This window comes from Callithrix jacchus, chromosome 11, assembly GCF_049354715.1.
Source record: "Callithrix jacchus isolate 240 chromosome 11, calJac240_pri, whole genome shotgun sequence".
NCBI lineage: Eukaryota > Metazoa > Chordata > Mammalia > Primates > Cebidae > Callithrix > Callithrix jacchus.
In genome coordinates, this window is record NC_133512.1 from 103,992,026 (window position 1) to 104,015,610 (window position 23,585).

At 40.4% G+C, this 23,585-nt stretch overlaps 2 protein-coding genes across 2 annotated transcripts; one reads left to right on the plus strand and one right to left on the minus strand.

Moving 5' to 3' along the window:
- Nucleotides 1–3,292: 3,292 nt before the first annotated feature.
- LOC100388583 (olfactory receptor 2F1-like) lies at nucleotides 3,293–4,685 on the plus strand. The gene has a single exon (XM_002751906.6). It carries the CDS (start codon nucleotides 3,293–3,295, stop codon nucleotides 4,232–4,234), a length of 942 nt encoding a protein of 313 aa, XP_002751952.1. The 3' UTR covers nucleotides 4,235–4,685.
- A 17,314-nt stretch (nucleotides 4,686–21,999) lies between these two features.
- TAS2R41 (taste 2 receptor member 41) lies at nucleotides 22,000–22,923 on the minus strand. The gene has a single exon (XM_002751880.2). The coding sequence runs from the start codon at nucleotides 22,921–22,923 to the stop codon at nucleotides 22,000–22,002; it is 924 nt and encodes a 307-aa protein (XP_002751926.1).
- Nucleotides 22,924–23,585: the final 662 nt, after the last annotated feature.

Below are 23,585 nucleotides of genomic sequence, written 5' to 3' on the forward strand. Positions count from 1 at the left end.
CTCCCACTAGCTGTGCATGCTTAAAGCAATAAGACCGAAGGACCTATTTTTCCCTTTTATACTGCTTTAAACCACAGATTATGTATACTTGCTTATCACAAATCTTTAGAGCTGGAAGAAATCTTAATGGACTGAATCTAACTTGCTCATTCTGTAGATGAGGAAACTGGTGTAGCAATGGACCCAATGGATACATGGATGGTTTATTGATACAGCTTGAAGCCCAGACCTCCTTTCATGAATCTTAGCATAACTTAAACCACATCTACTTTTTCAAGAGGCAAGGGCACTATTTTTTGTTTTTGTTTTGTTTTGTTGTTTGTTTCTACTTTATTATTTGTACAGATCTGCTTAGCTGATCACATAGCCAAACTCTACGTCTCCTCTTACCAGATGTCTTCATCAAGCTTCCTGTGAAACCTCCTCTAATAAGGTCATGATGACTCACTCTTTCTATTCTCCCTGCAGGCTGAGTTCCTAAGTAGGAGACTGACCAATTGATTTGTTATTCTAGCACCTTCCACCGGACCAGGCACTGAGCGGTGCTCAGGACATGTTTACCAAGGTGAGAAAAGTGGAATAAAATCCTCTCTTCCAAAAAGCTAAGAACAAGGCCATCTATCAATAAAAATAGTTTTTCATCATCTAAAAACATCCCAAAATTTATTGGAATAAAATAGTGCTAAGCTCACACTGTGTACACAGCATGTACTACCTACCCATTGAGTAAAGGTGAACCCTCCACTTTGATTCTTCACTATATTTAACAAGGTCTCTGTAATTAGGTGGTTTAAGCAATATAATTTATTTCCAGCGGCCTTATGGCCCACATTCTGTTAACTTTCTGAACTTTATAGCACATACTTGTCTTGTTTCTTGTCTCCATAGCTCTGGGTAGACTTTAACCTCTGTAATTTGGACTTGTTGAGCATAGTAACAGCCCCTTAAGTTTACTTAGTACTTTAAAAAGCACATTCATATTCATTTGTTCATCTGATCTTACTTAAAATATTGTGCAATAGACATTATTATTATTCATGCACTTCAAATGAAGAAACTGAGGCTCAGAGAGGTCAAGTAAGTTGCACAGAGCAGACTAATGGAAGAGGCAAACTCAAACTCAGGCCCCTTCACTTCTCATTCAAAGCTTTACCCACGTACCACATGTCTTTCTCTACAAGGAAAGATGGCTGTTCTGAGCTTCCCATCTAAGGTTCCTCAGATGCGTCCCTTCCTAGACCACAGCTTTTCAGAACTCCTTCCTACCCCTCACTCATAGGCTTGGGGAGAGCTAGATGTGCAGGGCAGCCCTGACCCTTGTTCCAGCTTAGTCTCCAGGTAGATCTGAGACCTGGGCAAATCACCTCACTCCTGTTCCTTTGTTTCCTTGTTTATAAAATGAAAGGAATGAGACACTTGGCCTCTATGTTTCTTCTTATTTTAAATAGTTGTGATTACCTCCTGGAGGGTATCTCCATTTTTGAGACCAACTCTGAAGGTGAAGATTCTGTCTGTAGTAACAAGCAGCCTACCTATCAGAGTAGATCAGCATTGAGTTACTTCTGCAGATACAAGAGAACCGTCTCCCTAGGGCAGTACTCAAAACTCCAGCCCCTGGCTCTGACCCTAGAATCTGATCTCCAACCTTGAGGACCCAAGGCCAGTTTCTATTCTTAGCAGTTTCTACAGTGACACCTTCTGGCCACTACAAGGCCAGGGCTGAATGCAGACAAGATGCCGGCTCCATCCAAGTCCTCTGCTCTCTCCCTCCACCAATGTTTCCAGCCAGAAGAAACAAATTGAATTATGCATTTCAGCTCTCTTGTATTTTATTCTGTTTCTGCTCTGGTTTTCTTAATGCTGATGGATTGCATTTGTCCTCCGGCTGTAGTGGCTTGTACAAACATGCTCTCATTAGATTCTCAGATTTAACCAAAATCCATCTTTTTAAAATTTATTATTTGATCTTCTGGCACTGCTGATTTTCTAAACACAAATTCCTGACATTGAAAGGCAGAATTTCCTAGGTTGGTTGGAAGCATAGGGCCTGATATGCTCAAAAAAAATTTTTTTTAATTAATTGGTTTACTAATTAGATATGTTTAAGAGCAGGAAATACACCTGGAGATATATTTCTATTAAGAAAAAGTGATGGCGCTTAATTCTATTTTTCAAGAGGACCAGTCAGCATGGTAGAAGGGAGATGACCTGGCGCAACCTTAGCTGACAAGGGAGAATTCACCCGGTTTAAAAAGATTCAGTAGGTTTCCATCACCTTATATTCAGTAGTAATAGATGAGTATCATTGGTTTTCAAATGCTTACATCACATTACTTTGTTAATCATTTGTTTAAACATAGAAATAAATGCCTGAAACTCATTCTATAAATTGCATGTTATTAGGGAGTAAGGCATAACTACTGAGGTAATTTAATTACAACGCTCCAAATTTAATTAGCCAAATACTAACCTTGTTTTTCTCCTTTATAGCACTTAGCACAATTATACTTAATTAATTATTTGTAATTATTGATGTAATCTCTGTGTCCCTGGATAAATTATAATAACCAAGAATGCAAGGACCCATGTTTGTATCTTTCTTACTCACAGGCAGGTAACCAATGCCTGGCACAGACCCTGGCACACCAGCAGGGGCTTAGTAGATATTGGTTTCGAGGACTTTGGTTTTATCTGGACTGGTGGGAAAAATGAAAAGGATGTGAGAGGATTCCTGTCTAGATTCCATGGGTCCTGGAAACAACATGAAGAGCAGCTCAATCCAGAGTTAAGAAATGAGCTGAGAAACCCCAGGACATCCCTATGGTTCTCAAGTGTTTGATTACAATACTTTACCCACTGCTACCCCACAGTGAAGAATCCTTCCTTTCTTTCCTATCTTCCTCTTCCCTTCCCTCCCTTTCCACTTTTCTATTGTCTTTCCTTAGTTTTTCTCTTCTTCTCTCATCCTTTTTTCTCTGTCATTCCTTCTACATTGATAGATTACCTCCCATACAACTGTAACTGTGCTGGGTCCTAGGTGTGAAAGGATGACCAAAACAGTAACTTCATCCTTCAGAATCTCTCAAAACTTGGTTTAGTGTCAGAAACCAAATGTTTCTTTCTCTAAGACCTTTCATTCCCTCCTAACCACCTAGATTGAAGAAGTGGGTTCAGTGTCCCAGTCCCATCTCCAATCCTAGCCCAGGACTTAACCCACGACTCCTAAAGTGAGACCCTAACTTCTCCTTTCCTAACTCTTCTTCTTCCCCTGGTAGCCTGACCCACCTGCTCCATGGGAAGGGACAACGTGACCTGGGTGAGTGAGTTCATCCTAATGGGCCTCTCCAGTGACAGGGGTACCCAGGCTGGACTCTTTATCTTATTTGCGGCCGCCTACCTGCTGACCCTGCTGGGCAATGGGCTTATCCTGCTCCTGATCTGGCTGGATGTGCGACTCCACCTGCCCATGTATTTCTTCCTCTGCAATCTGTCACTCGTGGACATCTGCTATACCTCCAGCGGGGTCCCTCAGATGCTGGTGCACTTCCTCATGGAGAAGAAGACCATCTCCTTTGCGCAATGTGGGACCCAGCTTTTTTTCTCCCTGGCCTTTGGAGGGACCGAATTTTTGCTGCTGGCCGCAATGGCCTATGACCGCTATGTGGCCATCTGTGACCCCCTGTGTTACATAGCAGTGATGAGCCCAAGGCTCTGCATGGCACTGGCAGCTGTCTCTTGGCTCGTGGGCCTGGCTAATTCTGCAATGGAGACGGCACTCACCATGCACCTGCCCACCTGTGGGCACAACGTACTAAACCATGTGGCCTGTGAGACACTGGCACTGATGAGGTTGGCCTGCGTGGACATCACCTTCAATCAGGTGGTAATAGTGGCCTCCAGTGTGGTGGTGCTGCTGGTGCCCTGCTGCCTGGTCTCACTGTCCTACACCCACATTGCAGCTGTCGTTCTGCGGATCCGCTCCACCCATGGACGCCGCAAGGCCTTCGGGACCTGTGCCTCCCACCTCACTGTGGTCTCCATGTCCTATGGGATGGCCCTCTTTACCTACATGCAGCCTCACTCCATGGCCTCAGCTGAGCAGGAAAAGCTGGTGGTGCTCTTCTATGCTGTGGTGACCCCCATGTTGAATCCTCTCATCTACAGTCTGCAGAACAAGGATGTGAAGGCAGCTCTGAGTCGAGTTCTGATAAGGAGCTCTGCATTAAAACAGTAGAGAGTGATTTGGGTAATGAGAGGTCCTCACTCTGAAGACAGTGGGCATTGTGCTCTCCAGCATAACATGTGTATGCGTGTGTGTACGTACGTGCATCTGTGTAGGGCTGTGTGTGTGTGTGTGTGTGTAAGGAAACAGGTGGGAGGGCCACAATCAGTACTACTCTCTTTTGAAGTAATAGAGAAATGGATTTTATCCAGACTTCATCTTTGGCCCGTGCCACCTTCTCAATGTGAATTACAATAACTTAAAAACACATACATCCTACAGAAAGTTAAATAAAATATATTCATTTTCATAAATGAAAGAAAGGGGGAGGGAGGAGAAAAGATATACCAGCGTAAATGAATTAAGAAGAAAGATTAAATTAGAAGTCAGGGCAGTGCACAAAATGTATTGGAAGAAAATCTACTTCTTGCTAAAAAAATATTTAAATTATATATGTTTCTGCAGTCAGTGAGAAAAGGAAGGAAGAAAGGTTTAAGTTACAAAATTCACTGTGCCCATGGGATCAAACAAGCCTTAGGTCAGAGGTGCAAAGGCCATGCCAGTAACTCACACATGGTACAGGCCAGCTCACTAGCGTGGGGAATTCACCCATGGGTTTGGGGCCAAAGTCACAGTAATGATCTCTCAGCTCTGATGAGTATGACTGGGCTGTGTGCCAGTCACATGAACATCCCTCTGCATGTTTCCCTTTCAAATTTGCAGTGGTAGCAAATTGCTGGCCAGAAAGTCAGATGTGTGGGACCTCAAACAAACATCTTGTACACAATCAGGGCTAAGGATATCCTCTTGTGAAATGAGGGCTGTGATCAGAGCTCATCCTGACTAGGAGGCCATGCTACACCTGATTAGAGTAAGCCATGGGATTCAGCAAGTAAAGAATCCTGCTTCCTCATTGGGGATAGTTTTGTCCTGCTCTTCTCATACACACATTTTTGAGCTCTAAAATACTAGATCATAAAGCAAAGCAGTGATCATTTTATTATGAAAAAATGTTTAAAATATTTTTTTTTTTGAGACAGAGTCTCACTCTGTCACCAGGCTGGAGTGCAGTGGCACGATCTCAGCTCACTGCAACCTCCGCCTCCTGGCTTCAAACAATTCTCCTGCCTCAGCCTACCAAGTAGCTGGGACTAAAGGGGCCCACCATCACACCAGGCTAATTTTCTGTATTTTTAGTAGAGATGGGTTCACCATGTTAGCCAGGATGGTCTCCAACTCCTGACATTGTGATCTGCCCACCTGGCCTCCCAAAGTACTGGGATTACAGGTGTAAGCCACCGTGCCTGGCCCAACAAATTTTTTAAATCGGACTAAAACATCTTCTTAACTAAATAGTACGAATCTCTGGTTTGTCTTGACCACAAAAGAAAACACAAACCAAAACAAGCAAACAAGCAACAACAAAAAACATGAATTGAGAACAGTTCAAACTTTTACTCAATCTGCTGCAACAAAGATAAAGGGCTGAAAAACCGGAAATGAAGAGCATCCTTTGAAATTGTTAAAGTTTTTTTTTTTTTTTAGACAGAGTTTCGCTCTTGTTACCCAGGCTGGAGTGCAATGGCGCAATCTCAGCTCACCACAACCTCCGCCTCCTGGGTTCAGGCAATTCTCCTGCCTCAGCCTCCCGAGTAGCTGGGATTACAGGCACGTGCCACCATATCCAGCTAATTTTTTGTATTTTTAGTAGAGATGGGGTTTCACCATGCTGACCAGGATGGTCTCTATCTCTTGACCTCATGATCCACCCGCCTTGGCCTCCCAAAATGCTGGGATTATAGGCCTGAGCCACTGTGTCCGGCTGAAATTGTTAAATTTTTAACTGCAGTAATGCTCACATATCATATGATTCACAATTTTTGCCATTTTAATGCCACAGCATTGTGCAACCTCATCTCTATCTGCCCCAAAACACTTTCAATACCCCAAAAGGATACGCACACTCATTAAGCAGTCACTCCCTCTCCCAACTAATCTGCTTTCTGTCTCTATGGATTTGCCAATTTTGGACATTTCATGTAAAGGGAATCATGCAATATGTAGACTTTTGTGTCTAGCTTCTCACTTAGAATAATGTTTTTGAGGTCTTTCCCTATTGCAGTATGTAGTAGTGCTTCGCTTCTTTTTATGGTTGAATAATATTCCATTGTATGGTTAGACCACATTTGTTTATTCAGTCAGATAGTGGACATTTGAATTGTTTCTCCTTTTTTGCTACTATGAACATTCACATACAAATTTTTGTTTGAATACTTATTTTCAATTCTTTTGAATATTTACCCAGGAGTGGAAGTGCTGGGTCACATGATAACTCTATGTTTAACTTTTTTAAGGAACTGCCAAACTGTTCTCCACCGCAACTGAACTATCTTACATTCCAGCAAAGAACCAGCAATGAACAAGGATTCCGGCTTCTTCACAGCCTTACCAATACTTATTCCACTTCTGTTGATTGTAGCTGGTCTTTCTCATGCAATTCTCATGATGGTTAATAAGTCTTACAAGATCTGATGGGTTTATCAGGAGTTTCTACTTTTGCTTCTTCCTCATTTTCTCTTGCTGCTACCATGTAAGAAGTGCCTTTCACCTCCCACCGTGATTCTGAGACCTCCCCAGCCACATGGAACTGTAAGTCCAATTAAACCTCTTTTTCTTCCCAGTCTCAAGTATGTCTTTATCAGCAGTGTGAAAATGGACTAATACACCCCAGAAAGTCAATTTTACTCTACGTTAATTTAAAGGGCACTTACCAATCAATAAGAAAATCGTGAACATGGAAACAGAAAAATGAAGAAATAAAATAAATACAAAGGTAGAACTTGTTTTATAACATTTAGCATACAAAAAAATCTTTAATCTCAACAACAAATAAATACAAACTAAAATAATAAACTATATTAAATGATTTGATTCACAAAAAAATATTGACAGCAGATACTTTAATTATACTTATCAAAAGCCTTAGACTACCTTGGACACTGGAGTGCCACAGTGAGACCCTGTCTCTAAAAATAAAAATTCAATAAATTAGCTGGGGTGGTAGTGCACTTGCAGTCCCAGCTACTCAGGAGGCTGAGTAGGAAGACTGCCTGACTCATGTGTTCAAACTACAGTCAGCTGCAGTCGTGCCACTGAGCTCGAACCTGGGCTACATAGCTAGACCTTGACTCAAAGAAAATCTTTTTAAAAATTCATGCTCTGACTTTTAGTTTAAATGGCATCTAATCCCCCAGGGAAAAAAAAAAAAAAAACTTAACTCTAATACAAGCTATGTGATAATGCCAAGAAAGATAAACACTTGTAAAAATGTTTAAAATATAATCATCTGGTGAATTACTGTATCTTGAGAGGACTTTTTCCTAATATCTAAATAATTCACAGAAATCCAAGGATACTACTGTTCAAAGAACATAACACTTGTCCCTCTACTTTGGGCTTCTGCTTTTTGAGACAGCTGAGACATTGCTCGGCAGACTGCATCCTATAAACAACTGGAGAAAGCAATTCTCAAGAGACTAATAGGGCAGTAAACAATAAGGGAAGAGGGATGATATTATAACATGGTGCATTTAATTATTTTGAGAAAGGCCATACTACCAGAAAGTAGAGGAGGCGAGAGTTGGTTTTGGGTATTTTTAATTCCAGGGCCCAGTCTCTTAGCCACTACTTTCCATAACCTATATCAAAATTCAGAAAGAGGCTGGGGGTGGTGTCTCATGCCTGTAATTCCAGCCCTTAGGGAGGCTGGGCAGATCACTTGAGATTAGAAGTTCGAGACCAGCCTGGCCAACATGGTAAAACCCAGTCTCTAGTAAAAATACAAAAATTAGCCAGGCTGCCTCCAGAAAGAAAGAAAGAAAAGAAAGAGATAGATGAGAGAGAGAGAGAGAGAAGAGGAGATGGGAAGGGAGGGAGGGAGGACATGAAGGGCTCACCAGAGGTTATAGAAAAATATAATCATTCAAAGTTACTCACATTTGAACACATCCTGAACAAGTGTTAAATTTTAAGTATATATGAAAAACTCCAACAGCAAACACCTAAGAATAGTAGATTCCCCAAGGAAAACCAACAATCAGGCTGGCGTGGAACTTTTCCTCTACATTAAGGTACAATAAGGAATGAAAGGAAGGTAATGAAATAATTTTCTACTAGGTTTTGAGGGCAAGAAAGTATAATCCAAAAATATTACATCCAGCCAAATGATCCTCAAAGCATGACATAAACAAGCAGACATTGGCTCATCAACCATGTTGAGTCAATTTTTGACCTTAAAGGATAAGAATATAAAAACAAATTTAAAATATATAATTGAATGGAATATGTAGGATTATGTTGGGTTAGAGAGTTCAACCTATGTCTTGAATATAAAGGAAGTTAAACTACATTGATAAAAAGGCGGTTGTCACAACTAGAATATACAAACAGAAAGCTACAGTTGAATTAGCAATTGATTAATGATTAGAAGTCAGGAGATGTTACAAATTCTGATTTGGCATTTATAATAGGAGGTGCCTAGCTGCACAGATCAGCTCCTCTACCACTGTCTGCCACCAGAATCAAGTCCTCAGCCTTTATTTTCTTAAAAAAAAAAAAGGGGGGGTTTTCTCTGTCTCTCTAACACATAAGATAAAATTTCTTGGAAGTTCTAGAAACTGTAGTGTTGGTGTTGTTTTCACCAAGTAAATATCACCCCTTTGGCATTGTAGAAACTAACAGTTTTCTAATCAATTCCCTCCCTTCTCATCCTAAAGTGAACTCTGCTGCTTGACATCATTTATCCTCAATTTCAATGCTTACAACGCTGATAAGGTTGCCCATCCAAGGCAAAAACTCATCCCAACATAGTCCCACCTACACAATTGCAGAGTAAATCCACAGTTACTACACAGTCCTTCCTCCTTATATGTAAACAGGACATTTCATTGCTGAAATCTTTTTTAAAAAATCAATAAGATGGTTGAAAGATAAAGTGAAAGAACTCTCTAAGAATATAGAATAATAGATTTTTAAAAATTATACAGGCCTTCTACTCCCAGGTGAATAAGTAACATGACAGAATTACCCAGCAACTAGCAAGCAACTAGAAAACTGAAAAGCAATTTGAAAACATTGTTTTCAGATATTAAAAAACAGATAGCACAAAACTGTGATTCCTGTGAGAAGGAAAAATAATGAGGTGATTCTTACAATCACCCAGACTTTCTGCCAAGAGGCAACATCCACATTGTGGCACGAAGAGAGGGAATTTAAACAGACCTGAAAGTCTTGCTGAGTGAAGGATGCAGAGATTAGTAGGAAGAATAAGCCACACAGGAAAAACGCTCCAGAAATCAGTCTTTGAGTCCTTAGCTAAACACCGATCCATATGCGAGGAGTGTGAAACCCTGTAAGACTGAGAAAAAACAACCCCCCAAGAAAGAAAAATTACTGGAGAGCTATAAAACAAACAATTTCCAGAACTCCTATGGGGTCAGGATTCATTTCAGTAGTCTTTGGCTAGAATAAAACAACCTTACTGAATATACAAAGCACTCCCTATGAATTGCAAAGATGCCATGTCTTAGAAATTGAGCAAAATTCGCCCTAGAAAAAGACTACCATAGATTTACCATAAATTGAAAGCATCAAACTAATTTACTAACAGTCAGAAAAAGTCTAAAATGCTTGAATAGAATACAACACAATCAAGTATTAAACAACTTAAGATTTCTAATATCCAACACTCAATAAAAAATTACTGGACCTTGAAAAACCAGGAAAATAAGATTCTTAACTTGGAACAAATCAGTCAACAAATGCAGGCCTAAAAACAGAAGAAACTAAATAGGACTTCTAAAGATGAAAAACAAAATACATAAAATTTAAATTTCACCAGATGGGATTAATAATAGTTTAGGTCCTGCAAAATAAAATAATAGTAAGCTTGACCTCCTGAGTGTATAAGCATCCAACAGCAGAGCTTCAAAATATATGCAGCAAAAAAAAGAAAAAAATTTAAAAAGGTATCAGATCAGGCACCATGGCTCAGGCCTGTGATCCCAGCACTTCAGGAGGCCAAGGTAGGTGGATCGCTTGAGCTCAGGAGTTCAAACCCAGCCTGGGCAATGAAATGGGATGCTGTCTCTATAAAAATTTTAAAAATTAACCTGGCATGGTGGTGCATGCCTGTGGTCCCAGCTACTCCAAAGGCTGAGGTGGGAGGATTGGTTGAGCCTGGAGGCAGAGGTTACAGTGAGCTATGACTGTACCACTACACTGTAGCCTGTATGACAGAGCCAGACTCTTTCAAAAAAAATTAAAAATACACAACTAGAGTAGAATAATTCAACACTTGCCTCTCAGTAAATGAACAAGTAGACATAAAATCAGTAAGGATACAGGGGATATGTAACACTTGAACAATGCTGTCAACCAACTAGACCTAGCTGACATTTATAGAACACTCCATCCAACATCAACAGAACACACATCCTTTTCAAGTGCACATGGAGTATTCATCAGGACTTATAAGCCACTGGGCATGAAGCAAATCTCAAGAAATTTTAAAAGACTGAAATCAGGCAGACTATGTTCTCTAATCATAATACAATTTTGAAATTAATGCCAGAAACATACCTGAAGATCTCACACATATTTAGATATTAAACACCGCTTGTTTGATTAACCCATTGGCCAAAGCCATTGGCTAAAGTTATGAATATACTAATGTCTGGGTTTTATCCACCTGAGATGCTGGCCTAATGTCTGTGGACTGTAATCTGGGCGTCTAAAATGTTCAAAACTTCCCAGGTGATTTTAACATGCAGCTAATGTTGAAAGTTCTGATCTGGTATCCACCTTGGTTCCTATGAGATTTTCAGAGGCTACCCTGATTTCTGGAGTTTTTTTTCCTTCTCTCTCAAACCTCCCCCAATGAGCATCCAAATGGGCTGTTCCACCTGTCAGACTCTTCTCTGCATCCCCATGGGCTCTCTTGATTCTCATAATAATCATCATCACTACCTTCTCCCACCATGTTGCAAAGAAACAAGGCAAATACGGAAATGGGGCTAAAGGGACTTGCTATTCATAAAGAAATCAAAGCTATAAAATTTCTTAGCACATGAAAAAAAAATGACATCTGTATCTTTTGAGACGGGCTGCAGACCAGCAAAGTAAACAGGGAGGTGCCCCAAAGGCAAGCATGTCTTTGCTGTGACAGAAGGATTTACCCAGAACAGAGCTCAAAGGATTTTGCAGCCACTCCCTTACTGACTTCATCTGTGGGCATCGTCCGTTTCCAAGTGTTGTCACTGCAAATAAGTGATGTGTGCATTCATCTTTTATTAATCACTTTAACATTTGAACAAATGCCAACATTTCACCAAGGAAACAGCATTATCTTAAGAAGTTGGGACATAATTATAGCATTATAACATATGATATAATGTTCTGCAATAAGGCCCTGATCTTATCAACCTAAAACTAAACCTGATTAATCAGTATACCGAGAACCAAGTGAACCATTCTATCATTGATCCAACCTAGACTATGGAAGAAGCAGGAAGAGCCGCTGGCCCCAGCCTGAGTAATGAGAATGAGGGCAAATCCCAGGACACGCATTTACATATTGGGATCAGAGAATAATCCTCAAAAACATTTTAAATGTTTATATTTATGGACCCAACAAACATTATTTGTGAAGCATTTGTTAGGAATCTTCGTATTTTAAAAATCAGAAAAGATCTCTGTCTTCAAGAAGCTCACAATCTAAAAGAGACAGTATACAAGTATTTGCAGTCCTCTTTACAGTCCTTTGTTCAGTGCCAGACTGTGAATTCCAATTCTGATCAGGTCTCTCTAACCCACTTCTTTCCACAGCAGCCTGACTCACCTGCTCCATGGGGAGAAACAAGGTGACCTGGGTGAATGAGTTCACACTAGTGGGTCTCTCCGGTGACAGGCAGACCAGGCTGGACTCTGTCATATTTGGGGCCGCCTAACTGCTGACCCTACAGGGAAATGGGCTCATCCTACTCCTAATCTGGCTGGATATGCAGCTCCACCTACATATGTACTTCTTCCTCTGCAACCTCTCACTCATGGACACCTGCTACACCTCCAGTGGGGTCCCTCAAAGTTGGTTTACCTCCTCCTAAAGAAGAAGACCATATTTGCCCAATGTGGGACCCAGCTCTTCTTCTCCACAGCCTTTGGGGGGACTGAGTTCCTGCTGCTGGCCTCAATGGCCCATGACCTCTACGTGGATGTCTGTGACCCCCTGCATTACATGGCAGTGATGAGCCCAAGGCTCCACATGGCACTGGTAGCCGTCTCTTCGCTAATGAGCCTGGATAATTCTGCTATAGAGACAGTAGTCACCATGCACATGCCCACCTGCAGGCACAACGTGCAGAACCACATAGCCTGTGAGCATGTCTTGCTCACCAGGTTGTCGTGGTGAGTTCTAGCATAGTAGTGGCTGCTTGTGCCCTGAGCTGAATGCTGGATACTAACTCAGTTTTAGAAGGAAAGAAATACATAAGAACTCAGAAGTGAAAAGAGAAAGTTTTCCCCTTGTACTACATAGCAGTATATTGAAAAATGTACTAAGGGATAAAGTGTGCAAGTGTATATGTCTGTGTGTGTGTCTCTTTCTGTGTGCATGTTGCAAAGATGTACTCTTTGCTTTTGAAGGTCTTCATAAATAATGTCTTAAACTCTGGAATCTTCTTGGTAGCTCCAGTCTTTTCCAACAAGATTCAATAGCAATTTACACCTATCAGAAATTTTAAATACTTGTTGACTGAGTGAACATGAGCATGTTTCTCATATGAAATTGATACTTAGAACAAGTATCAATTTCATATACTGGTTCTAAGTATCAATTTCATCATCTGCGATCAATCAAATACCATATTTAATGAACATTTCTTCTATACTCACCCGTTTCCCATTATCTCCAGTGTCAACTTCCTTCTTCCTAAGTATTGAAAGCATCATGGAGCCTGGGACATCATGCGGGTCTTGGAAACAAGTAACAATCAGTGACCTATTGTGTCGAGTCCCATGAAGCAACACACTGTGACTGGTGCTGCAAGAGACACATCTAATAGGAGACCTTCCCCATAACCAAGAGATTATTTGGAAAGATAAGAGATAAATATCAAAAACTGGAAAAAAATAAATTATGACATACTCCAACAATGCAAAACAGTACAGTGTTTGCAATCTTTGCTTAATTGCCAAATAGGAAAGATTAGAAGCCCTATTGAATTATCCTACAGAGGGGAGGAAATCTATATGGTTTGCAAAGGAATTAAAGGGGAAGAAATGATTAAATTGGGTCTTTAAAGATGATACAATCTGGATAGGTCAGAGTAGAGATAAATAATTCATTCTTCGTAAATGAGGAAATGACATAACCCAAAAGGAGGCAGAAAAAAGGAAAACTACGTTTGGGGAAGAGTAAGCAACCCAGTTTGGTTTGAGCAAAGATTTTATTTTGAGGCATTATGACGAGGAGCTAAGTCTGGAACGAGGGCTTTGAAAACAAGGCCGAGGAAGCTGCAATGGCAAGAGAGCAGCGTTTTTTACATGAGGAATAGCACATTGAAAACAGTGTTCTAGAAGCTATCCTCTTTCTGTCTACCAGGTCTATTAGACTAATTGAGACAAAAATTAGCTATTTCATGCTTAAGTGGAAGAAGCAAGGGAATCAACTACTTATAATGCAGCTTCTCATAACTGAGGCGGACTTTGTAGACCAGGCAGAGTTTAAGGTAGGGTTCAAAGCCTAAAAGAGCTGAGAAGCCAGAGTATCTAGAAGGGGAGTTATTAAGAACATGGAGAAATATTAGAAGGAAAAATGAATGGACAGATATTGAAGTTGGGAATTGAATAAAGGGTGTAACTGTAGACGAAGTGCCTTTTACTGTTTCATTTCTTGTTGCTATTGTTTTAAGGGCAGAGGATACCACGCCATCTGAGTGACACTCTGAAAACTCCTCAAAAATAAACAGAGTTGACTTGGTGTGTTCTGTAAGTGTCATCTATGATATCACCCCACATCTGATCTCTTCCCACATCTCAAAAGGCAAACCCCTGGTTAGACAGGTCCCATCCTGGTTAGGGTGGGACTCTGAGTTGGCTTTTCTCATACTGAATCATAAAATAAAGTCTAAACCTTACAAAAGGCAATAGGCTGGGAAAGGCTTCAATTCTTTTTTCATTTTAAATGAAGAATAAATCAATTCATGATACTCCCAAAAGCAAGGGTCCAAGTTCACACCGTGAGTAATAGCTCGGTCCCCTGGAGAATAAAGGAAGAGAAGGGAGGGAGGAAGTAGAATTAGGAGAGTGGTTCTAAAATCTTAGAGACAAGGCAGAAAGCTAATGGGTCACTAAACCATTCTGAACATATTTGGAAACTCACATGTAGGGGCTCCCTGAAAGCAGGACACCACTGCTCTTCCAGGAGAGCAGGAGAATATCAGTCCAACCTCTTCTATCCAAAGCCAAACCTTTCCATACAGCACACTTTGTTCCACATAAATCGTGACCAGGAACGCCACTACAGAGAGTGGGGATTCTTGGCCTACAGCTATTCATAGGCTTTGGCATATGGATTACGGAAATTATGTTTTAAAATATTACCTCATCTACAGTTTCACCACTTCCTAAGGGAATCCTTCTCTGAAGTTGTCCTTACTCCAACTTTCTGCCAAATAGCATCATTGCTTCCTGTTCTACACACCGATAGGCCCTGGGGCTTACCCTTCATGAACTTTTCTCAGTTTGTAACATTAGGCTTACTGGTATGACTAGACATATTATCTCTGACTTCCCACAAGACCACAAGCTCCAAGAGGGTCAAGGCCATACCTGTGATGCTCACAGCTTTATTCCCAGTATAAGGAATTGCCCTCATATAATCACTCAAAACCCAGCAGCAACCTGGATGGAGTTAAAGACCATTATTCTAAGTGAAGTAACTCAGGAATACATAATCAAATATTGCATGTTCTCACTTATAAATGGGAACTAAACTATAAGGATGCAAAGGCATAAGAATGAGACAATGGACTTTGGGGACTCAAGGAGAAGGGCAGGAAGGAGGCGAGGATTAAAAGACTATACATTGGGTACAGATACACTGCTTGGGTGATGGGTACACCAAAATCTCAGAAGTCACCACTGAGTAATTTATCCGTGTAACCAAACACCACCTGTTCCCCAAAAACCTATTGAAATTTGTTTAAAAATATATATTAATGAATATATCAATCAATTTTCAAACAATCTGTGGGGAACACCTTCTAATTTACAAGTTGGTCTATATGAATATGTTTTTACATATTATAAAAAGTCTTTTTAAAAGTATTTTGTAGTCAACTGTGATATTTGGTGCTGGTTGATAAGGCAGGTGTTTTAGATAAGCTTTCCAGACACCCAGAAACTGGACTTGCCATTAGGCAACTCTACCAGAAGAGGGCAGTGGTGCTTCTAGCCCATGGTCAGGGGTCCATCAGTAAACCTGATTTACCATTGACCTAACGTGATTTCCAATACATTCTTAGTCTTTTCATTTCTTTCCTAAATATAACCATTCAGTATATCAACCTTACACAACATGGTAAAGTTTAAAGATAATAGCTAGGTGAAATTGAGTAACTCTCTTAATATTCCTACAATTTCCTCCTTTTCCCTTCCTTCAAAGAAAAAAGAAAAACACGTTGGCTCTTTTCTCTCACCTCCATCAACCAATATAAAAATGTAACTTAAGTGAATTACTCTCTCAGAACCACACCTTCAAGTAAACCCCTAGTGAGCCCCAGGTCAATTTCAGTGTCAGAATTCCTGCCCAGTGATTACTCAGCCATCAGAAGTGGTTTTTGTTTATCTCAGTCACATATAGTGTATTTGCCTTGTTTGACAATTGAAAGAAACTGGAAAGTGCTGAAAAATTTGGGGAAAAAATATATCAGAGAAAGAAAAAGTAAAAGAATAGCTGTCTTTACTAGTCTAGTCTAGAATAACTAGAAAAGTTCTTGCCTTACTGTGGTTTCTCTGCTACCTTTATACTGATGCAGATACAAATATAATAATTTGGAGTTATAATTACTATTAAAAAGCTATAATGAGTACCACTTATGTGTCATGTACATATATTATGTGTTTCATCCTCATAGCTGCCATTCCACTTAACATATCAGGAAGCTAAGGCATGATGTATACCTATAAGGATATACATTACAAGATCTATATTGTTTAAATATTAAAACCTACTGAAAGTAATAAAAAAGAAATATGAAAAAATAGAAAGGCAGACCAATTCTTACATAGGAAGAGTCCACATAATGGAGATATACATCTCTTTATGTTAAATTTCACATTTAACAGGATCCCAAATAATTTTTTAAAAGAAATTTCTGTTTGAGACCACACAAAATTATTCTAAATAGAATAACCAAGGAATTTCTGAAAAAGGTTAATGAAGGAGTACTAGTGTACAAGATATTCAAACATATTTTAAACCTAAAACAATTAAAATGCTATAGCCATAACACATGCTTACACCAAGGCAGTGAAACAGAATAGAGAGTCTAGAAATAAGCCAACATACATAAGAATTTAATAAATCATAAAAAGTAGCACTTTAAATCAGTGGAGAAAAATAAATAGCATTAAGACAACAAGCTAATAATCTAAAAAAATAAAATTTATCAAAATACCTTATATCAGGATTTACAATATTTAAGTGTAAGAATGAAAATGTAGAAGTACCAGAAGAAAATAAGAGAGAATTATTTATGATAACTTGAGGATTGCTTGCTAATTATGAGGCAAAATCTCAGAAATCTTTAAACTTTTTTGGATAAAATCACAAAATTTTTTGCATATCACAAGCCATTATTTTAAAAGTAAAAACAAACAAAAATATAGATGGTGTATTACTCTTTTCACACTACCATATGGAACTACCTGAGACTGGGTAATTTATAAAGGAAAGAGGTTTAATTGACTCACAGTTCTACGTGGCTGGGAGGCCTCAGGAAACTTATACAATCTTGGCAAATGGTGAAGAGAAAGCAATTACCTTTTCTTTTTTTTTTTTTTTTTTTTCGAGACAGAATTTCACTCTTGTTACCCAAGCTGGAGTGCAATGGCACGATCTTGGCTCACCGCAACCTCCGCCTCCTGGGTTCATGCAATTCTCCTGCCTCAGCCTCCTGAGTAGCTGGGATTACAGGCGTGCACCACCATGCCCAGCTAATTTTGGTATTTTTTTTAGTAGAGACGGGGTTTCACCATGTTGGCCAGGATGGTCTCGATCTCTTGACCTAGTGATCCACCCGCCTTGGCCTCCCAAAGTGCTGGGATTACAGGCTTGAACTACCACGCCCAGCCACAAGTACCTTTTTCACATGGTGGCAGGAAAGAGAGAGTGAGTGAAGAAGGAAGTGCAACACTTTTAAACCATCAGATCTCATGAGAACTCACTCACTATTATGAGAACAGCGTGGGGAAGCCACCTCCATAATTCAATCACCTCTGACCAGGTCCCTCCTTTGACTTACAGGATTACAATTTGAGATGAGATTTTGGTGGGAACACAGAGCAAAACCATATCATTCCACCCATGACCCCTTCCAAATCTCATGTTCCTTTCATGTTTCAAAACCAATCACACCTTCCCAACAGTCCCTCAAAGTCTTAACTCATTCCAGCATTAACTCAAAAGCCCAAATCCAAAGTTTCATCTGAGACAAGGCAAGTACCTTCTACCTACGAGCCTGTAAATTCAAAAACAAGTAAGTTACTTCCAAGATAGAGAGGATGTACAGGTATTGGGTAAATGTTCACATTCCAAATAGGAGAAATTTCCAAAATAAAGTAGCTACAGGCCCCATGCAAGTCCAAACCACAGCAGGCAGTCATTAAATCTTCAAAATCCAAAATGAACTCCTTTAACTCCATGTCTCACATCCAGGGCATGCTGGTGCAAGAGGTATGCTTCCACAGCCTTGGGAAGGTCCACCCTTATGGCTCTGTAGGGTACAGGCCCTATGTCTGCTTTCATGGGCTGGCACTGATTACCTGTAGCTTTTCCAGGCCCATAGCACAAGATATTGGTCAAGCTACCATTCTGGAGTCTGGAGGACAGTGGCCGTCTTCTCACAGTTCCAGTAGGCAGTGCTCTGGTGAGGACTCTTGTGTGGGGGATCCAACCCCACATTTCCACTTTGCACTGCCCTAGTAGAGGTTCTTCATGAGGGCTCCGCCCATGCAGCAGACCTATGCTTGGACATCCGGTCATTTTCATACATCTCTGAAATCTAGGCAGAGGTTCTCAATCCTCAGTTCTTGCCTTCTGTGCACCTGCAGACCCAACACCATGTAGAAGCTGCCAAGGCTTGTGACCTGCACCCTCTGACATAATAGTCCAAGCTGTACCTTGGCTCCTTTTAGCCATGGCTGGAGCTCAGCAGCTAAAATGCAGGGCATCAAGTTCTGAGGCTACACAGAGCAGCAGCAGGCCCCTAGGGATGGCCCATGAAACCATTTTGTCCTCTTAGGCCTCCAGGCCTGTGATGGGAGGGGCTGCTGCAAAGATCCTGACATGACCTGGAGACATTTTCCCCATCATCTTGGCAATTAACATTCAGCTCCTCAGTACTTACGTAAATTTCTGCAGCCAGCTTAAATTTCTCCCAGAAAATTGGTTTTTCTTTTCTACCTCATGATCAGGCTGCAATTTTTCCAAACTGTTCGATTTGCTTTCTAAATAAAAGTTTCATTTTAAGATAATCTCTGTGAATGCATATGAATAAACACATTCAGAATCAGCCAGGTCACTTTTTGAATGTTTTGCTGCTTAGAAATGTCTTCCACCATATACCCTAAATTATCTCTCTCAGTTTCAAATTTCCACAGATCTCTAAGTCAGGGCCAAAATACCACCAGTCTCTTTGCTAAAACCTAGCATGAGTGACCTTTACTTCCAGTTCCCAATAATTTTCTCATCTCCATCTGACACCATCTCAGCCTGGACTTCATTGGCCATATCACTATTAGCATTTTGGTTAAAATCATTCAGCAAGTCTCTAGCAAGTTCCAAACTTTCCCACATCTTTCTGTCTTCTTCAGAGCCCTCTAAACTGTTCCAGCTTCTGCCTGTTACCCAGCTCCAAAGCTTCTTTCAAATTTTCAGGTTATCTTTAGATCAGTACCCCACTCCTGGTAGCAATTATCTGTAGCAGTCCATCTTCACATTGCTATAAAGAACTACCTGAGATTGTGTAATTTATAAAGGAAAGAGGTTTAGTTGACTCACCGTTCCACATGGCTAAGAAGCCTCAGGAAACCTACGGCCATGGCAGAAGGTGAAGGGGAAGCAACTACCTTCTTCACATGACAGCAGGAAAGAGAGAGTGAGCAAAGAAGGAAGCACTACAATTTTAAATCATCAGATCTCATGAGAATTCACTCATTATCATGAGAACAGCATGGAGGAAACCACCCCCATGATTCAATCACCTTCCACCAGGTCCCTCCCTCAATGCATGGGGACTACAATTTGAGATGAAATTTGGGTGGGGACACAGAGCCAAACCATGTCAGATGGTAAAGGAAGTGGGTAAAAATGCAAAGAGGTAGCATGAAAGAGTTATTTTATGTTGATGGAATGCTACTGTATCTTGATTGTAATTACACAAATCTCTAAATAGGATAAAATTGCATAGAACTACACATACAAACACACAAATGTAAATCTTTTAAATAGCGAAAATTGAATAAGGTCTGTAGACTAGTTAACAGTAATGTAGCAACGAATTTTCTAGTTTTCTTATCATACTACAGCTATATAAGATGTCACCACTGGGGGGAGCTGGATGAAGATTTCTACTATTTTTGCAACTTCATGTGTGTTTATCATTATTTCAGAATAAAAGAGCTTTTAAATCTAATACTATAATTAAGAAAAAATAAAATAAAAAACACTTGGAGAAGGGAAGTTCTTTGGTGCTCATATCACAAATAAAGAACTAATTTCCCTAAGATATAAATGGTTCCTCGAAACCAGTAAGAAAAATGCCAAAACCAAATCCAAAAAAGGTATAGACTGTCCACAGGAAATAAACATAAATGGCTCTAAACATGTAAAATAATTATAAACACTCGCTCATAGTAAGAGTCACACAAATAAGAGCTAATATACTTCTTTAAAAAAACCTAACAGGTTGACAAAAAACAAAAAGTGTGAAAAAAGTTCTCTAATCAGTTGCTGGTGGGAAAGTAGACTGATGCAAATCAATAAAGGGTGATATCTGTCAAAATTCAAAATGCACATTTTATTCAACCATGTAATTCCATTTCATGAGACTTATCCTATAGTTAATTTGCACATGTGCAAAATTACATATGTAGAAGATACTATTCATTATAGCATTGTTATAATAACAAAGAACAGGAAGTAACCTAAATAACCACAAACACATGGCTAGTTAAAGAAATTGTGGTACATCAATGCAAAAAAAATTTTTAAGTGAGGAAATACTATGTATACCCACATATGTAGCTCTCCAAGATACGTTTTAAAGTAAAAAGAGCAAGGGGCAGGACAACGTGTGTATTGTGCAACCATTCTGTGGAAAGATGGAGACATTGTAAGTTATTTTGTTGGTAGCTAGCTAGGTACTAGTATAGAATATACCAGTGTGTAAGTTAGTGGACCAGTTCATTAATTAGGTATTAGTGGCTTTCTGATATAGAATAAAGTATCTCCACAAGGATAGACATAAAACTGGTAAGAATGCTTCAGGAGGGAACAGGTAGGAGGGAGACTCTCTATACATACTTTTCAATAGGTTTTAAATTTTCAGCCATGGGAATGTATTATCTATTTTTTAAAATAAATGCTTAAATAAAAAAGGTAGAGCCATGTGCCCAAAGATTACTGTTCACAAGTGTTCATCCACTTATCAGTAAGGATTGCCCTAATCAATAAGGAAATTTTCACTCTCAGAGGAAATTAAAATGTCTCAAAACATTAGCAAGGCCAAGAACCTCTTTGGAACTGGGTGCTGCATATGCTCTTATGATTACACTCCTACAGACTTCAGAGAAGAGAAAATTGAAGTCAGAACAGTGAAAATGTTAATGAGAAAAGAGATAGAGTGGTATAAAGAAACATTCCAGTAATCTCAATAAAATTAAAACCAGATTATCCAAGTTTATATGGAAACAAAGTATCTTCATGCAGTAAAGGGCAGTCAGAACTCACAGCCGTGACCACTGCCTGCCATAACTGCCTGTCCCTTGGTGCGCTCGTAGTAATCATAACATTGTCCTCAAGAAGAGTGTCACTTCAGTATCTCCATCTCAGTTCAGCCATAGAGACAAATATTTGCTCTTAACTTTCCAAAAGGCAGTGGAGATGCCATGGCACAGTTAACACTAAACCAAAGTCGTCCAAGTAACAAAGGTGTACAAACATAAAGAATAGCACAGCGTCGTATTAACATATTCTGAACTTAAGGACAATTCTGGCTCTCTGGAATCCATGGGACTACATCTTAATAATATTCCAAAGAAGGGAAGCATGCTCAGAGAATTCCCAGATATCCTTGTCTCCTCTGTTTCCCAGAGGAGGAATCCCATAGCAGGATCCAGTATTTAGGAACCTATGAAAACACCTCCATGTCAGTGGGCCACAGCTCTGCCATCCTCATCTTTCTTTTCTGGGGGTCTGGATAAGGAGACCACGCCATCTAGGCCACCCAGAAGCCCCTAGCCAACAGCAGGAGCTGCCAGAGCGTGCTTCGAAGCTTGAGGTTGCTGAAGATGAGGATGAAAGGATGGACAGATACACACAGGTAGATGGCAATTTGCCATGGCCAGTAGAAGTCATTCTGTACAGTCATAAATTTTATAGCATCAACCGTCAGGAACAGAAAGGACAGAGCATAAAGCATGAGGAAGGAGATGAGGGACTTAAGAGCTCTGGTGTGAGCCTGGGTGCTGGGGTCCTGCAGGCTGTGGCCATTGTGCTTCATTCTCTGAGCATGCCTCCTCAGGGAATTAATTAACAGCATAATTGAGACCAGAAAAACAGAGCAAGGAATGGACCATATGGCCAGTTTCAGGGGCAGCAAATCGTTAATTTCTGTTGTTGTATCCCACTCGTAGGTCATGTTCTCAGAAAATTTTCTAATGAAAAATTCTTGATATGCAAAGTAGTTCACCAAAAAAAACAGCAGAGTTGTGATGAAGGAGATCGGGACAGAGCCCAACAGGAGCCAGGGCACCCACCCTGGGAACCTCCACTTCAGCCACAGGAAGGTGGGGTGGGTGATGTTAGCAATCTTCACACAGAACAGGATGCTGAGCCAGGTGCAAAACCAGAAGGTGGCTGAGTTCAGAAAGTGCCAGTGTAGACGGAAGAGCTGTTCACCGAGATCCCCGGAGTGCTCGACCACACGGGCAGAGTAGTAGAAGTTGTGTATCAACCCAAGCAACTGCAGGCAGAAGCGAGAGGCAGCCAAGCTAATGAGGATCATGTCCAAGGGGAGCAGCCTGCCATATTGCAGCCACTCCCTGCCCAGCACCAGCGCAATGAAGCCATTCGCTGAAATCCCCAGAAAAATCTGCAGGATAAAGAGGAACATGAAGAAGGCCGTCAATGCTGCTTGCATTCTGACCCCTCCTGCAGTTTCCACTTGGTTGCCTTGGTCCCTGGCCTCCTCCCTGCCACTAGCCACAATCCTGCTTTTAATCTTTCATGGGAGTACCAATGAGCAGTCAGGCTCTGCATCTGAACCAGAGCTCACTTGGAGAAAAGAATGCTCAGGCTAAAGAGGAGAGGTGTGTTCTTGGCTCAGACAGGATGCAAATTTCCCCTAGTGTTAGTTACCACTAGGCCTATAAATTGCCCTAATTTGCCTTATCTGGTTTTGCCTACATGCTGCCATGGTTAGTATCAGTGTCTATGATTTTTCAGGGTTTCTATGACAGTTCCATCCTCAGGCTATATGAACACTCCTCTTCCCATCAGACCGTTCTCAAGACTTTAAATATAGAGACCAGTATAGGAGATACCTAGGGAAAATAGTGACCCAAATAATTCTGTCCTAGCACTTCCCTGTTACATATCCATGCTTACCTTGCTACCTTTGCACACAAATCTCTTCAAAATCAAATACCTCGTCTACCTCTCCATCCAAATCTCTGCTTAGATCCTTCATGAATCCTGAGATGTAAATGATGTTTTAAACTGTTTTTATACTTCCAGTGAGAAAATTCATTATCTTGTGGTTGAGGGACCTTCCAAAGCAGGACTGAGAGCCCCTGTCTCTTG

Coding starts and splice junctions, on each gene's coding strand:
- LOC100388583 (XM_002751906.6), top strand. CDS start 3,293: ATGGGAAGGGACAACGTGACCTGGGTGAGTGAGTTCATCCTAATGGGC.
- TAS2R41 (XM_002751880.2), bottom strand. CDS start 22,923: ATGCAAGCAGCATTGACGGCCTTCTTCATGTTCCTCTTTATCCTGCAG.